This window comes from Myxine glutinosa, chromosome 4, assembly GCF_964187855.1.
Source record: "Myxine glutinosa chromosome 4, kmMyxGlut1.1, whole genome shotgun sequence".
Classification (NCBI taxonomy): domain Eukaryota; kingdom Metazoa; phylum Chordata; class Myxini; order Myxiniformes; family Myxinidae; genus Myxine; species Myxine glutinosa.
The window spans coordinates 119,412,318-119,430,874 of record NC_136264.1 but is presented as its reverse complement, the minus strand read 5'-3'; the positions used below and the strand labels follow the sequence as shown (position 1 = coordinate 119,430,874).

The following is an 18,557-nucleotide window of genomic DNA, read 5'->3' as shown; positions in this document are numbered from 1 at the left end:
GAGCAAGGAATCTTGATTTACACAACACAGAAAAACAACAACAACAACAACCGTTACAGTTAAGTTAGCTGGTTACTGTAGCACAAGAACAAACATTCGCAGTGGCTTTAATTGAGGAACTGACGAAGTAAAGCAGACCTAGGTCTTAAAATGGTCTTCATGTGTGGATGCATCCCGAAGGCTGGCAGAAAGTCTTTGAAGCCATGGTACGCTCGTACAGTGTTCGACAGAACCCAGACTCTGGGGGATATTTTCAGCGCATATGCAAATGGCGAGTTCGACCAGGGACATCCCATCGACGACAACTACCAGATAGCTCAGGTCAGTAGTGCAAGTCCGCATAAATGTAGTACTGGTTCAGGACAGGCAAATCACAGAGCAGAGTAGGCAATGCTACACTGCTGAAGTAGATTTTGACATATCGGGCATATGACCAACGTAATTTTAAATGGTGCATGGGATGTGTGTTGTTGTTGTTGTTGTTGTATAGCCCAGACAGTTCTCTCCAACAAGCCCGTGGCACGGAGAGAGAGCTGATCGATCTTGCAGGAGCAACCCAGAGATCCCCCACATCCAGGATGGTGTCAGCCTGCCTTCACAAAGTCAGGGCCAGGATAGAGTTCGAGAAAGAGAGAGAGAGAGAGAGAGAAAGAAAGAGGCAGAGACGAGAAGGAAAGGGCCAGTCCATGGGGACCGATCAGCACTCTGACTGTGACCACTCTGCCCTGATGAAACCGGGCATCAGGGATGAATGGGGAAGATTTAGCCCCCACTTGTGTTGGGGGAGGGGTGGGGGGTACAACCACAGCGAAGTGGCGTCCTGATAGTTGTTGGGATGTGTGTTGGTGGTAGCGCTAGTCTTTGGTCTGGTAGACTTCACCATGTGGTGGCCATCTTGGAAAAAATATCAAAAGTCTGAAAAATATAAAATAGTAAGACGCCCCTTCATTTTCATTTTTTCTCGTCCCCAAGACCTTCCGCTGAACTTGGGGACGACTAAGAAGAAGACCTTTGTTGGTCGAAAGCTTGTCGAGAATTAAAGATCGACCGTCCTGAAGCTACGTCCGCGTCTGATTTAATCTCCCGATTATATATATATATATATATATAAATATATATATAAATAATCGGGAGATTAAATCAGATGCGGACGTAGCTTCAGGACGGTCGATCTTTAATTCTCGACAAGCTTTCGACCAACAAAGGTCTTCTTCTTAGTCGTCCCCAAGTTCAGCGGAAGGTCTTGGGGACGAGAAAAAAATGAAAATGAAGGGGCGTCTTACTATTTTATATTTTTCAGACTTTTGATATTTTTTCCAAGATGGCCACCTAAAGGTGGTTATATATATATATATATATATAATTAATTAATGTTTTTTATTATTATTTAAGTTCACGTGTGCTGTCAGTCTGGATTTTGCTCATTTAATCAGAAGGGATCACTGGATAAACCCATGCATCCTGGAATGGTTAGGGAGGATCAGAGGACTGAGAGAGCAGAGAAAGCAATAGCGGAGAATGGATGAAAGAAAATACCGACCTGGCTGCAATGTGAGAGGAACAGACCCTGTGCTTTGGTCTCATCGTGGGAGATTCAAATAATTTGGAGAGCTTCAGATTCAACATAATCCAAGAGAGACAGATAAAATGGAAAACCTAATACTGCATTGGAGTAATCAGAAGGAACCCAAATAAGTAAAGTGCAAGGATGGAGTCATCAGGAAGAACCTTGACAGGATTCGGGTTTCAGCTGCTACTCCACACCCCTCAAATCCATCCAGGCACAGTAGTGAGGTACCTTATTAACAAAAATGCCAAGGACCGTTACACTGTGGACAAAAGCACAATTTTTTCACCAAAGCTTTGCCCATGTATAAGGATCAAAAAGAGGGTAAGCTCCAAAAAATCTGATGACAGGAAGTGTATTTAATGACGTCACAATAGACTAACAAGATATTAGCGCAAATTAATGTATAACATAAGGTTGTGAAGTACTGTGCCGAGATTTTGTCATTAATTTAATATTTCAAGAAACAGGTAATTGATATATAAGCCTTTTTAAGCTCACTATGTTGCAGTGATGTCATTACTCAAATGTGTAAAAAAATAAAATAAATAAAACAAAACAAATGAAAATAAAACATAAGAATTAGGGGATAAATGCAAGGGTGCCCGGTCTCAAATGTGATTTAAGACCATGTTCAAACAATACATTCCCTGGAATATATGCGATCTTAGTCTAGCTATTCAAATTTAGAAATGCAAGAAACCAATAAAAGTATTTATGAATTTTCTATCAAATTACAGCATTGGAACGTATAATATTGGTTTGGATATTGTACTTTTTATGCTTATGTGGACTATTTCCTTTCAATTTCAGGTCATCATGGATTGGAGTGCTTGCATAATCTGAAAGAAAACTACACCGGAAAAACTATCTTGTCCACAGAAAGGATTTAAACGTAATGCCAGAGAAGTATACGCTGCATTCCTGGGAAATGTTGAGGAGTTCAGAAAAATAAATGCACTGCCAGTTGATGTAGAATATGTAACAGAAGGAACAGTAGAAACTTTTGTGAAAAATAATGCCTCATGACATCGTTCTTGCCATCAGAAATTCAACAATTCCAAACTCAACAGACAAGTAATGAGGAAAAGAAAACATGAAGCCGAAGCTCTTGAGATGCGACGGTCAAAGCGGCAGTCGGTATTTGATGCCAAGTGTGTGTGTGCATCTTCTGTGAAAAAACAGGCGACCAAAAATTACACAACTTCCAAACATTTGGCGCTGATCAGTCCCTCAGAAAGATGGCAACTGATATGCAGGATGACCAACTCTTGTACAAAATAACAGGGGGTGATTTAATCGCCCTAGAAGCCAAGTACCACCTGAACTGTTTAACACGATACAGAAACAGACATCGGGCTCATCACCGTGAAGGTGTTTCTCCAAACACGGGAAGAGAATGAGCAGATGCCAGAGCGTTTGTGGAGTTGGTGTCTTATGTTGAGTTTGCCGTTGAGGATGGGACATACCTGTTCAAGTTTTCAGATCTTCATGAGATGTATGAACGCCGTCTTCAAAATCTTGGGCATGATGTGTCAATTAACAAGAGCCGGTTGAAAAGCAGGCTTCTTGAGCACTTTGCCGACACTGGTGTGCAAGAACAGACAGATGGCAAGAACATTGTTCTTGTATTTCCAGAAGGCATGCAACAAATGCTGAAAGATGCTCTGCATGAACATGACTATCAATCAGAAGCGCTACTTTTTGCAAAAGTAGCAAAAATATGCAGAGAAGAAATGTTTGGAGAAACACATTTCACGTTTTCTGGCAGTTTCCCCCCTAAGTGCCAGACAATGCTTCCCAGTCTTACACTCCTGTCATCAATGATCCTTTATGGACCAAACTTGAAGAGCGATGTTAATGACACACAGGCTTCTCAAACAATCGCCCAGTTGTTCCTCGACAATTCAAAGAAAAGGTGCACAAAACTGGCTACTCCTAAACGACAGTCTCCTGAGAGAGAACCTCCACTTCCAGTATACATTGGCTTGAATATCCACACATTGACAAGGAACAGAACACTCAGTGATCAACTGGCTAAACTAGGGTTGAGCATCTCATACAGCGGGTTCTGCAACTGGAGAATAAATTGTCATCTACAATGTGTGACCAATTCACTGCTGACCAAATTGTGTGCCCATCTATTCTCAGGAAAGGTCTCTTCACTGTTGGTGCACTGGATAACATCGACCATAATCCCTCTTCCACTACAGCCAAAGGATCGTTCCATGGAAGTGGTATAAGTGTCATCCAATTTCCTACACAAGATAATCTCGGACGTGTTCGGGTGGCAACTTGCTTTCTTCCTGCAAATCCAAATGAGAAACCTCACCTTCTAGATTCGTTTAGCATAATTCAATCAGTACATCTGAAAGCATCAAATACCAGTGTACCACAGGTCATCATGACACCTATAAATGGGAGGCTTGAAGAAGCAAAAGAAAAGGAGGAGAAATGGATTCAGCATGCTTCCAAGCTTCTCAACGGAAATGCAAGTGAGAAGGGAGACACTATCTCATGGGCTGCCTATCATGCATCTCAGCAATCACATCCGCTCGATCCCCCTGCCTTGATTGCTCTTCTACCACTATTTCAAGAGAAGGCAGACTCACCAGCCATGATCAAGCATGCCATGAAAATATTGAAGTCCATCACAGAGTTCCTCAACCCTGGCCAGATTCCAGTACTCACTTGTGACTGTCCAATTTTTGCGAACTGCAAGTATATTCAATGGACCTGGCCTGCAACTCACGGTGAAAATGAATTCCTGATCATGTTTGGCGGGTTCCATTTGGAGAAGGCCTTGTGGAATGCACTGGGAGATTTCCTCGATCAGAGTGGCTGGACTGCAGCTCTAACTGATTCAGGTGTAGCAACATCTGGTACAGCTAACTCTTTCATCAATGCCGCTCATGTGACACGGACACGACATGCCCACCAAGTGACGACCTTAGCTCTATCACGGTTACAACAAGAAGCATATGAGCAAGCTATAGCATATGAGCAAGCTATATTTCATATGTATATGAAGCATACGAAGCATAGATGAGCTATGAGCTCATCACAGACACTATAGCTATCACACTTACACTTATTCCAGTTCTGTATGTTTCTATTTTGAAGAATGAATTACTTGCGTGAGGAAGGGGGAGCTGTCACTGTGTGTTTTTAACAAGGTAATAAAAATAATGATAGAAGAAACAACATGTAGGCAGATATGCTAATATTCTTTCGCATCTCAAGGAATCACTGCTACAAAATGGGACAGAATCACGAGTATTTGTATAATGTATATGCATATACATTTGATGCAACATATATAATTTTGTGTCATTTACCCCTTTATTAAACCAGCTAACGACATAATGATGAAGAGTAACTAATAATAGCTAAGTCTAAATTACTGAAAATAAATGCTCTAGTGGTGTTTTAAATTCTGTAACTCAACGGGAAGATTATTATGAACTCTCGATATGCGGATGTTAACTAATCAAACGAATTTACACCCAGGAATACCTTTGGCTACGGCTACGGCTACGGAAGCTATGGAAGAAGCATGGCTTCCCCTTCGCTCCCACCTTTTGTTCATGTGTGTGTTGTACCGTCCACCAAACAGTGATGACTCCATCTACATCTCGCTGTCTGAGAATATGGACCAACTTCTATCTACCCATCCCAACTCTCTCTTCCTCATATGTGGTGATTTCAACTGTCACCATGCCAGTTGGCTGGGTGTGGGTACCTCTCACCAGCCATGGCTCTTCAGCAAAGGACTTCTGTGACTCACTGGGACTGACACAATCTGTCAATTTCCCGACCCGGATTTCAGTCAACGGAGCATCTTCTCTTCTGGACTTGGTTATGACTAACTTCCCTCAAAATGTCTGCTGCTCTTCTTCTGCTCCAATCGGCTCTTCTGATCATGTGCTTGTTAAAGTGGACATCTCTCTGACCATTCTCAGAGAGCCTCCTCAGCGTCGACACGTCTGGCATTTCACTCAGGCCAACTGGCACGGTCTTCAAGCAGCCATCAATCATCTGGACTGGTCTCCCATCTCCACTGCCTCTGATATAAATTCTTCCTGGGAATTCTTCCAAAGCAAACTGCTCTCTCTCATGCACAGATTTATCCCATCTCGTCTTCTGTTGTCATACCCTTCCTCCCGTCCATGGTACACGGAATCTTGTGGTGAGGCTATTGCCCAGAAACAACTTGCTTTCGTCTCCTGGAAAGCAAATCCAACGGAAGGAAATCTCATTTCCTTTCACAAAGCCCGAAACAAGTGTGTGTCCACCCTCAGGAGAGCCAGGAAACAATATCTCTCCGTTCTCAGAACCGAACTCTCTTATCTGTCTCCCTCTTACAAATCCTGGTGGCGTCTGGTCAAATCTGTTTCTGGTGTTTGTTCCCCCTCCATCCCCTCCCTCACCTCAAATGGCCACATGGTTGACTCCGCACGTGAAAAAGCTGAATGCCTCAACTCTGTGTTTGCCTCTAAATCTTGTGTCCCAAACCCATCCCTCTCTGTACCCACCGTACCCAGTCGTACCCAGCTGCTCCTGGACTCTGTGTCCTTTCCTCCTGACAAGGTGGAAAAGTTTCTGTCAACCCTCGACTCGGATTCTGCAACTAGACCTGACGGCATCAGCCCACGGGTCCTAAAATCCTGTTCTTCCGCTCTTTCACTCCCTCTCTCTGTTCTCTTCACCCTCTCTTTTGCTCAAGGTCATCTTCCATCTGCTTGGAAATCTGCCAACATCACCGCTTTGCACAAAAAGGTGCAAAAACAGATCCCAGCAACTACAGACCAATCAGCCTTCTCCCAATTATCAGCAAAGTCATGGAATCCATCATTGCTTCAGATATGAAATCTTTCCTCTTCTCCAATGGCTTGATCTCTGATCATCAATTTGGTTTCAGACCTGGACACTCTACTCTGGACATGCTGCTTCTGCTTTCTCAACAATGGATGGAGGTCCTCAATGCCAAACAGGAAATTAGAGCAGTCTCCCTTGACATATCACGTGCCTTCGATACGGTCTGGCACCCCGCTCTGCTCACCAAACTCTCCTCTTTTGGTATCCATGGAAATCTCCACGCATGGCTGGCGGATTTCCTCTCTAGTCATAGTCAACGTGTGGCCCTGAATGGGTTTCTCCCATCTCCTCTTCCTGTTCAGGCTGGAGTTCCATAAGGCAGTGTTCTGGGCCCTGTGCTTTTTCTGGTCTTCATCAATGATCTCTCTGACTCTCTTGAAAATCCTCTGTATCTCTTTGCTGATGACTCTACTCTCTGTCGCTCCATTCTTCATCCCTCAGATCGGCAGTCTGCTGCCTCCTCACTCTCTGCAGACCTGGACAAAATCACAGACTGGGCAAACAAGTGGAACATGTCTTTCAATCCTGACAAATCTCACACTCTTACGATGTCTCTCCGAAAAGACCAACTGGACAACCCTCCCATCCACTTTCTGAATAATCCTCTCCAAGAAGTTCTGTCACTCAAGCTTTTGGGTCTCACTATCTGCCATGATCTTTCCTGGGAAAACCACATTTCAAATCTGGCCTCCAAAGCCAGTCGCCGACTGGGCATCCTCCGTCGTGCGAAGTCCTTCCTTGGCACACCTGAGCTCCTCACCACATACAAGGCTTTCATCCGCAGCTCAATGGAATACTGCTCTCCCCTCTGGGCTGGTGCTCCTGCCTCACACCTAGCTCGTCTTCACGCTGTTGAAACCAAAGCATTCAGAATCATTGGAATCTCCCGCGATGAAGGTAACTCCAAGGGCTTCTCACTCACTCACCGCAGGCAGGTTGGTGGTCTTTCCATCTTCTACCGACTCCTCTCTGGCCTTGCCCCCCCAGCTCTCTCTGGGCTCTGTCCCGCAAATATTCCTACAGGTCGCACAAGATCTGCCTGCAACCCTCTTATGGTCAAACTGCCAAAATCAAGACCCTCTGCTCACCTTCACTCCTCTTTTCTCCCGCCTCTGGAACAAACTCCCTCACTCTCTTCAATCCCACTCCACCCTCCAGGTCTTTAAAGCAGCTGTTCACCACCATCTCTTATCTTCCCCCATCCAAAACCTTTATCTTTTCTACCCCCGCTAATTTCACCCCAATTCCACTTTTTTGAAATACCAAATTCTGTCCTGGAAGTCCTTGGTGTCCTTGTGTTTTATACTTTTCCCTCAACCCCCCCCCCCCCCCTTCCCACGCCTCCTCTCCCCAAGCCCTCTCCCTTCCACACATCTTCCTGCTCTCAAATGTTGTGTTTGTGTGCTTCCCCTTCTCTCCCCATCTTGTTTTCCGCTCCCTCTTTTTATATATTTTGTTTGTCTGGTTGATTTGTTTGTGAAGTAAATGTTAGCTCTTTCACGAGCCTCGATTCAGTATACAAAAAAAAGAAAAAAAAAAAGGATGTCATAAATCTTTTAAACATTGTCTAAGAAGAAAAATGACAATTGCAGTGAATTTCTTGACCTCGGAAACATATATTTCGATGTCAAAATACACTTAATAGCCTAGTTCTAACTAATTCATTTTTAAATTATGATTGCGAAATAATTCGCTTATGACGTCATAATAACATCATAAATCTTTTAAAGATTGTCTAAAATAAAAAATGAAAAGTGCATTGAAATCCTTGACCTCGGAAACATATATTTTGATGTTAAAATGCACTTAACACCTTAGTTCTAAGTCATTGATTATTTTTTATATATGATTACATAATAATTAGCTGATGACGTCATAATGACGTCAGATATTACACTTCCCATCATCATTTTTTTTGGAGCTTACTTTTTTTCTCGAAGGTATACCATGGAGATGCTTTGGTGAAAAAAATTGTGCTTTTGTCCACCGTGTAACGACATTTTCACTATGGTACCCCACTACAGCCAAGTGAACCTTACACGAAAAAATTCTGCAAAGATTCACTTCTCCTCAGACAGACAGATAAAGTAAGAGAGATAAAGAAAAAGCAAGAATTAGAATGAATAAAGAGAAATGTGAAAAAGTGGAAAGAAGTGTGAAAGGATCAAAGAACAAAGATGTCGGGAAGAACCCGGAGAGATAGATTTCAGCAGATGCGATTCTGTGGTGCGTGCCGACCTATATAAGAGAGCAGTACTCCATTTAGCCCACGGGCTCTATTGATAGGTGTGAATGGGGTTAGGGAGGGAGAGGGTATTTAATAATGTGTCAGATGAAACAGATGATTACAAAAACCAAAATTAAAAGTCACCCAACCTTGATCTGTACAAAACAGACATAAAAGGTGACTTTATTATGAAGAGGGAGGGGATGACGAGGGATTAAAGTGAAGAGAAATTTAGACTCCATCAAGGTTGATTAATTGAATGAGAGTTTATGTTTTGAAAATGACACATTAATCCACCATTACCAACATTGTGTATGTGATAAAGAAATTAATTTAACACGAAACCACATTCTTGAAAACCAAAATGCACAATTTAGAGGTCTAATTTTTAAATCATTTGGGCATCAAAACCATCTTGGTAAGACAATATTTTGGTTGGTTATTTGGCTAAACAGCTCAAGAAAAGTAACATGATACAATTGACTACTGAACTCGGATTATTAAAAAGACAAACAACAAACCATCGAGACAGATATGAAGAGTTGAAAATGACTTACAACAATAAGTCGGGGAAGGCAGCGCTCCATACCGTACACTGGTTTTGCACATTTCCCACTGCTGCGTTCCCCAGGAATTGAATAGAGCAGCGCAGGGCTGGTTAGGGTTGGATATAGAGGCACAAGCATCAGACCATTAGCTGCACAAGTGAGATCCATAAATGGAAGCAAAGGCACATTGGACCTTTTTCAAATCATTACACATAATCATCGGCCTGGTAACCCAAACTTTGCCTCCTTTCCATGCACCACACAACTCAGGACGATAGCTGTGCCATCCCGACCTAGGTTCCCCCGCGGCCCGCACTTGAACGTCTATCCGAGCTGAATTAAATGCTTGCGTCTCTATTCGTCGGGTGAGGTGTGCAAAGTTCTTTCTCAGCAAGTCTCGAGTGAAAACCAGCAGTGGAGGACATTGTTTAGCCCACGAAAATCTTAATTATTCTTTGACACCTTTTAAAAGCATTAAGGTAGTCGAAGAGAAGAGAAGCTGCTTATGATTAAGATGAGACAAACTTATCGTTAGGAAGTGATACACATTCAAGATCCACAGGAGCAGGCATATTCTCTTGGGCCTTGCAGTACCAAACCAGACCATGGTCTCAACTTGTCTTCCCTGACCTGACCCAGGCTCACAAGTCGATCAGTGGTCTGAGGTGTGCAAGAGAAATACTAGACCAAGGAGCGATTTCAGATCTCGCAAGTGTATACTTTTATGCTGATAACCTCTTTTCTCTTTCACTACACATTGCTTTTAAAAACAAAACAGACTCAGTGGTGTAATGGTTATAGAGTCCACTCTGAGCCAGGGAGCTCGAACCTTCAAACCCTGGCCGAGACATACCAAAAGACTTCAAATGTGCTGCTTTCTTTCCTTAACATTCAGCATGTAAAAGGATAGAGCACGAACAAACAACCATACGTTGGCCATACTCCTGCAGGCATTGATGGGCCTAACAGCCTCTTCCTGCATTGAACTTCCTTGTAGGGGAACTCATATTTATTATTTATTTATAAAAGGAGCCAAAGAACAATTGGTATTATCGTCGGTACATATCGTCGGTACATATCGTCGGTACATATCGTCGGTACATATCGTCGGTACATATCGTCGGTACATATCGTCGGTACATATCGTCGGTACATATCGTCGGTACATATCGTCGGTACATATCGTCGGTACATATCGTCGGTACATATCGTCGGTACATATCGTCGGTACATATCGTCGGTACATAACGTCGGTACATAACGTCGGTACATAACGTCGGTACATAACGTCGGTACATAACTTCGGTACATAACGTCGGTACATAACGTCGGTACATAACGTCGGTACATAACGTCGGTACATAACGTCAGTACATATCGTCAGTACGTCAGTAAGCCAAAACAATAATGACATTTTTCCTTTCGGTTTGACTCAAAATGTATACGTAACCTGACTGGCTGGCCTTCATCTCATCATGCGTCCACAGTCCATACGCTTTGGGAAAGACCAGCATAAAATGTGGATGAGGTCACTTTAACAGCCCAAACCAGGATGGCCAAAATAAATGGGAATGCAGTACCAGGGGCAACATGGTTTTCAACCCGGGTTAAGTGGTGCATGGAAACAAGGTATTTGAGAGCCAATCTCAGATCTCCTGTGGTTTTCCAAATAAATTTTGGTATTTGAGAGCCAATCTCAGATCTCCTGTGGTTTTCCAAATAAATTTTGGTATTTGAGAATCAATCTCAGATATCCTGTGGTTTTCCAAATAAATTTTGGCATTTGAGAGCCAATCTCAGATCTCCTGTGGTTTTCCAAATACATTTTGGTATTTGAGAGTCAATCTCAGATCTCCTGTGGTTTTCCAAATAAATTTTGGTATTTGAGAGCCAATCTCAGATCTCCTGTGGTTTTCCAAATAAATTTTGGTATTTGAGAGTCAATCTCAGATCTCCTGTGGTTTTCCAAATAAATTTTGGTATTTGAGAGCCAATCTCAGATCTCCTGTGGTTTTCCAAATACATTTTGGTATTTGAGAGTCAATCTCAGATCTCCTGTGGTTTTCCAAATAAATTTTGGTATTTGAGAGCCAATCTCAGATCTCCTGTGGTTTTCCAAATAAATTTTGGTATTTGAGAGCCAATCTCAGATCTCCTGTGGTTTTCCAAATAAATTTTGGTATTTGAGAGCCAATCTCAGATCTCCTGTGGTTTTCCAAATACATTTTGCAAGGTAAGATTCCATTTGACTCCAAAATGGTGCTAATGTTGAGACTTGTCTGAATTAATTTCGATCGTACTCTATCCATCAACTTGTATCCTTAAAAATAGAGATCCATCTCAGGATTGAGAATTTAGTTTAGTTTGAAGCCTCCTCCAACCTCCTCCTCCCCATTCCCCCTCTAATCTGACTCGTCTTTTTCTCATTTTTTAAAGAGAAACATTTACATCCAAGATGACATCAGTGTCAAGCCCGACCATCCCGCCCCACCCCCCACACCCAACAACATGCTCCAAGCATTGCTCTTCCCTTCCCTACCATCCTCTCAAAACTTTTCCCTTCTCTCCCCACCCACATACCTCGTTTCTCCTATCATCCTCTCCTTTTTTTTTTTTGAATACAAGATCGAGGATCGTGTAAGAGCATTAATCACAAAAAAACAAACCGACAGATAAAAAATATAATAAAGGGAGCGGGAGACAAGATGGGGGGAGAGAGGGAAGGATGCATCACACATTTGTGCATACATAAAAAATGGACTGCCCTCAATGCATCACACATTTGTGCATACATAATAAATGGACTGCCCTCAATGCATCACACATTTGTGCATACATAATAAATGGACTGCCCTCAATGCATCACACATTTGTGCATATATAATAAATATAAGAGAGGATGGGTTAATGACCCCCATGATAGCAAAAAATTAAGGGCTCCAATGAAGCAGGAATAATATTATGCCATTGGCAGTATAATATTAGGCCTATTGTCCAACTATGTTTCGGATACACCAAACAAAATTTTGATAATTTGAATAAAATATAGCCAAAACACAAAAACATTTCAAATAGTAACAACAGCTCAGGTCATGTCAGGTATGTGAGACCGAAGCAGCGCATCGCAACATCCACTTTCCACCAGCCATCCCTCAGGCAGATTACCTCGTCCATCTCCTCGAGATATCACTGAATCTGCTACAACCACGAGCAACGTGGTGGGCAAATTGGCCTCCTCCCTCACAAGGTTCTCTTGCCGAGAGAATTTGGAGAGCAGGATTAGCATCAGGAAAACAAGCCACATGTCGATATAGCCACAGCTGACACTCACGGCCAAACAGGTAACAAATCTCATCTGATTCTCTCTCAGCAGACGCTCATTGGATGCAAAGACTGACCAGCGATAGCCAAGGATTCTCTGAAGAGACCTGGTATCAAAGGAGTTAAGTCTTTGTCTCAGATCCCTGGTCAGAGTCCAAGTCTCACGTCCATAGAGAAAGACTGGAAGTACCAAGGACTTAGACTCAGACTTTCATCTTCCTACGTATGTACTGACAGTCCAACACCCCATGATCTAGTGAGTCCATGACTCCCCACTCCCAGGCTCAACCCATATGTCTATCGCCTTCTAGCTCACAACATGCAGAGATATGAATATCACTGCCAAGGTTAGTGAATCTCCCTTTGACCTCAACATACTCACCACAGACAAGATAGCAGAATCCAAGATGTCATTGAAGGCCTGGATCTTAGTCTTGACCCAGGAGACCGATTAATCCCAGTGGCTGCGACTCCTCATTTCGCACATTTAGGCTCCCATGGAGGATGTCCAGAGTCTCCGCAAAGATGACTGCATCATCTGTGAAATCAAGGTCAGAGATCTTGACATTCCTAAATGATGCACCACGGCTACATCTCTCCGGCATCCTCCCTAGAATCCAGCCCATACAAGTGTTGAAAAGTGTGGGTGCCAGTCACACCCCTGACAAACTCAAGTACACAGAGAGAAGCACCACACCTCACGGCTCGCAGCACTCTCAGTACCAGAGTATAGTTCAGACATCAGATCCATCAGCTTTGGTGGCACCCCACAAAGACCAAGGATCCTCCAGAGGGCATCCCAATTCACTGAATTTAACAATCTGTGGAGATCAACTTAGGCTGCAAACAGCGCCTCCTGAAACTATCACCTGCGTTCAATGATGACCCGAAGAGCAAGGCTACAGTCAATCGTTGACATCTTTGGTGTAAAGCCAAACTGCTCTGTATGCTGGTGCTCAAGCAGATGAGAGCAAACCTTATCAATAATTATCCAAGCAAAGACCTTGCCCGGCAGTGAGAACAGCATCACCCCTGGCGATCACCCTTCCCTTTCCAGAGTGTGACAGCAAGGCCCCCTTCCAGTCAGGTGGGATGATGCCTGTGCTCCAAACATAGCATAGAACTGCATGCAACAGCACGAGTGCAGTATTTACACCAACTCTGAGAAGTTCAGCAATCAGCATGGATGCCAAAGATCCCAGGAGCTTTGTCCCCCCCCCCCCCCCCTCCTTCACTCCTCTTTCAACTGGTTCATCCCAACCTGTGTTTCCAACGAAGTCGGTTGATTGGAGGATCAGAATCAGCAATATGGATCGTAGCACCCCTGACATCCAACTCAGCAGCTGGTGGGTCAGCTTTGTAAAGCCACTCAAAGTAACCGGCCCAGCGGGCCTTCACTTCAGACTCTCATGTCAACAGCTCACCATCCTCCACTCCAACAATATTGAGGGACAGGTTGAGGGACATTGAGGTACATTTATTATTACATTATGTACATTGAGGTACAATAAGTACATTGAGGGACAGGCTTTTGATTTATTTATTTATTTTTTGTATACAAGATAAAGGTGTGTGTAAGGCTTGGAGGAACAGAAAGTAATGCACTGATTCCTGTGTACGTAGGACGAGAATCACTCGACCAAAGGTCATGCTATACCTTTTCACAGATTCCTCGCACATAGGCCTCCTTGTCCGCACTCAGCGAATGTACAGTTTTATGCCTCAGCTCCCTGAAGAGCTCAACTCTGCCATCAAGCTTGGCCCTGCAACTCTGATCAATGGTGTCCCTTAGGAGACAATGCTCCTCTTCATCTGACGGTGAGTTCCACAACACCCAACGGCAACATCAAGGATGGTTGTCTTGAAGGCACTCCACAAATCTTCAGAACCCTTAGACACCCACTCAACACACTCGCAAACTTCTCAGCTACCCTTTCATCCTTCAGCGTGCCAACATCCAACCCAGACTGGGATGGTACCGTTCTCTTGGATTTGAGCCACAGCTTCAGAGTTGTTACAAGTAGTTGCTACAACTGGGAAACTGAGCACTCCGGTAGACTCCACAGCTCTGGAGCAACCTCCAGAAACCATCAACGAGAACATAGTCAATCACCTTTGCAAAACCTCCAGAAATGGAACACCAAGTCCAGCGATGTGGCTGTGAGTGCAGAAACCATGAACCAGCCACCCAAATCTACGATATCTTGCGAAGCCAAAAAATAGTGCTATTCTGGTTCCTGGTTCCAGACCCATGGGAACCAACCCATCTCATAAACATCCCTGTCAGTGCCAGTCAATGCAACAAAATCCCTCAAGACTAGAAGAGTATCTCGCTTGGGGCACCAATCAACCACCGACTCAAACGCAGCATAGAATGTCTCCTTCACAGTGAGATCACTCTCCTCAATCAGAGAGATAATAATAGCTTCACAGGAGCTGCAGCTTTTGGCTTGTTGACCGGTTTTACCTCAACTGCCATAGGAGTCGCTTTTTGGACAAAGCTGCAGCAACTCCCTAGGATTGGCAACCAAGAGAGCGACCAGACCAATTTAGTAGGTGTAGCCACCCACCATTATCTCACCACTATCCAGTTTTCAAGCCTCAGAAAGTGCTGCAATACCGATGTTCAGACACTGTGGTTCAGATAACAGCAGACACACGTGATCTTGCTCTCAGAGTAAGGATATTCTTGGCAACCGCCCAAACAGACCATTTGAGGTTAACCCGAGGGGTGGATGACACTTCAGCACCACCACAATCCAACCCAGCAGGGGTGCGCCGTGGATTTCCCCCATCATCAACGAATGTGGAACCCGAAAGCTATGCCCGGTCACGTCATCTGATGAGCTATCCTGCGAAGGGCAGCAGCACGAGAGGTACTCCCACGGAGCAGGTTCTTCTTGGTTTGATTTATTTTTTTCCATGTATGTTGCAGAATGGCCTCTAGAGGTGGTTTTTTATGTTGCAGAATGAAGTGTTTTACGGTGGCCGGAGTTCAAATCCAGCCATCAACCTCCAAGGAATGGCTAACCGACCTACAGGAGAACGTCCGCAGACACAGTTGGGTACGCGATAAGAATGTGCATTGGCTCACCTTTTATAACAAGGTAACAACGATAAAACCTTTATCATGATAAAACTCACCTACAAACAAAATCTCATCGCCAACATCTGGTGGCAAGCCCAGTAATATGAGAAGAAGCTTTATCGCCTCTTCCAATGCTCCCGTCGTTCTACAAGACATGATACAAAATAAAAAATAAATTACAATGTTTCAAAATTGCAATCAATGCAACAATCAACAAATTGCACTTCCTCAGTCACAAGCTCCCCAAACTGCACGACAAGTCGACAATCAATTTACATATTGTTGCGGATTTGAAAATCCTGTGTTGTAAATATCACCCTCTGTAAATAATAGTAACTAGCCGAAACCCGTGGAACATCCACGGAAGGGAGGTGGTGGTGTATGGATAGAGTGTACCATTATGGATTGCATAGGGGATTTGCTTGTCCGAGTAAGAGTTAGGAAGAAAGATGAGAATGAAGAGTGCGTATATGCACAACGATCGCCGACACCGGCACAAATGCATGCTCTGGATTGTCCACTCAGTGGTGGCACTCAGTAGAGCGCATACCTCCGCCAGGTGGACATTTTATGCTTCGTATCCACCGATAGGCTGGATCTAGATCCGACATGAACCAAAATCGAATCAGCTTGTTCTTGTCATCTAAACAACTCATTTAACCAACTCGTACACAACTTTTTGAAATATGCTATATATCGTTTTAGGGCCCCATCTCTCAATGGTCATGAATCGCTTAATAAATTAAAAATTCCCGTATCCGGATCCCGATTCGAATCTTCACCAAAATTGAATCAATTCATCCTCGTCATATACCTAACCTGGTCACCAAGTTTCGTCCGAATCCATCCACAACTTTTTGAGATATCCTGTTCATAGACAAACAGACAGGTGGGGGTGAAAACACAACCTCCATCCACCTTCGGTGGTGGAGGGAAAGAAAGCGCGCCAAATGGTAAACCTTTTATAGAACTCCTTTTTGTGGCTCTCTAATGATCGATCCCCTCCGAACCCCCACCCTTACCCTACTCTGTTTCCTTCTCACCCCTTTGATCCTCCGTCACAGTTTACCCTAAAATACACGCCCTAAAAGGAAAGATCCTTTTTATAATCTCCGACACTCCATCCCTTGGCACAGCCGTTACCTGGCACTCCGGCACGCACACTGCAGCACTGTTAGCCTGTTCATGGCCATGCCTGTGGAACATCCACGGAAGGGAGGATGTGGTGTATGGATAGAGTGTACCATTATGGATGGCATAGGGGCTTTCCTTGTCCGAGTAAGAGTTAGGAAGAAAGATGAGAATGAAGAGTGCGTATATGAACAACGTATTTATTGCAATCTACTTAAATGACAACGCTACGATATACTTTTGAAAAATGAATGGATTCGTAATAGGAATCGGCATAGCGCCATTCTGGGAGTGTTACGTCTCGCCACCTGCTACACCTCTCTGAGTTACGAGGATTTATGCAACGCACCCCGAGTATCGCAACGTCACTCCATTTAACTTTATTAAAATGACGATAAAGACGTTTCCTTATATATCCTAATTTAAAATGTTCAAGGGAATAAAAAGACCATTTGGTTCACACCAGCCATGTTCACACCACTCGACTGTCCAATCAGCGGATGGCTCGCATCGCCTTCGCCCAGCAGACGCCAATACGATGGCGTCGTAAGATGGTGTCGTATCGGCCGTTAATCGTATGCTTTTTGGCCCCAAAGTCGACTAATTCAGATTTTTCGAGTGTGGCTGTACGTGATAAACAAAGAGCGTGGTTCGTAGATCGTAAATGCATTAGTGCCGTGGGCATCGGGTCACTGTGTGCAGCATAAAAGGGATAAAGTCGAGTCCTTACGGTATTATTATATAGATTCTTTGTAAATACCTATCAATTTGTGTAAAGATCAAAGGTCGTCCTTTTAGTTAGTCCATCGCACACACGTAGAGAACCATAGAACCTCTCTATAGTTATTTCTTTATTCTATGTCAGTATAAGGCTCTGTTGACCATTAGTTGACACTGCATTGCACCGAATCGAATAAGATAGATCCCATTTTTCAAATTCCCCCAAAGCCTCCCTTTCCAACTGCATCATTGCCAACTGCATTATTGCCAACTGCATTTGCCTCCATTACGCACGTGGTCAAGCCTCGGAGAAGAAGGGGGAGGAGCTACATCAAGGGCGTTGCCCACCCATCGTCATCAAAAGGTGGAGCCAGCGAGCCCCCACCAGCCAACCAGGGTTCATGAGATACCATCCCGGGCGTGGCGCGCGTTGATCTTGAAGCGCGTTATAAAAGCGCCCGCGCAAGCCTTTTCGTGGGAGATGCGGCAGATGTGGCAGATGTGGCAGATGCGTGACCCGGCAGATGCGTGACCCAGGAGATGCGTAAGAGTTCAGTGGAGAAGGAGTGGAATTGCACTGAACCAAGTCAGGCTTGCGGTTCTGCCGGGAGATAGACGACGCTGTCCAGCCCCCCTGCGCGCGCGCAGCTTTGACACGCAGCTTCGACATACAGCTTCGATGCGCAGCTTCGACCCGCTGCTACGCGGGAACCAGACTGCGGTGGCATCGGTGGCCGTCGATGTCCAGCCCGACGTCCCGTGCGGGAGCAAGCTCCAGCTGAACCTTCCTCCCCTTCCAGCCATTGATTCCTGCTTCATTCCCATTTGTGTAAGTCTGACTGTCGTCTGTTTGTCTGTGTTGTCTGGGTTTTAAGTTAAGCTTGTATAAGTAGAATTGCACTGTGTCTTCTATTTTTCCCTGTAAATTACATTTCTTTTCTTCTCTTCTCTGCTTTGGTTGTGTGTAAATAATTAATAAATCCCTGTGTTCTTTCTTTACCCCTTTTGCTTCTTCATATTCGGTCGCTTTAAAGGTTTCCACATTGAACACCTGTGGCACGATTTGGCCAACGTTTA

General features: G+C 44.1%; 1 protein-coding gene across 9 annotated transcripts in view; it reads right to left on the bottom strand.

The window, feature by feature from the left end:
• The window catches only part of ATXN10 (ataxin 10), a 216,792-nt gene that overhangs the window by 173,032 nt on the left and 25,203 nt on the right, over positions 1 to 18,557 (bottom strand). For all 9 annotated transcript variants that reach the window (XR_013623138.1, XR_013623137.1, XR_010984061.2 and 6 more), the window contains exons 3-4: positions 15,686 to 15,774; positions 9,230 to 9,326 (exon numbers count right to left, since the gene is read on the bottom strand). Coding sequence is in view for 4 of the 9 variants with exons in the window: in XM_068113268.2 (XP_067969369.2) it covers positions 9,230 to 9,326; positions 15,686 to 15,774 (186 nt within the window). In the remaining 5 variants the exon portion in view is untranslated. The remainder of the gene's footprint in view (positions 1 to 9,229; positions 9,327 to 15,685; positions 15,775 to 18,557) is intronic.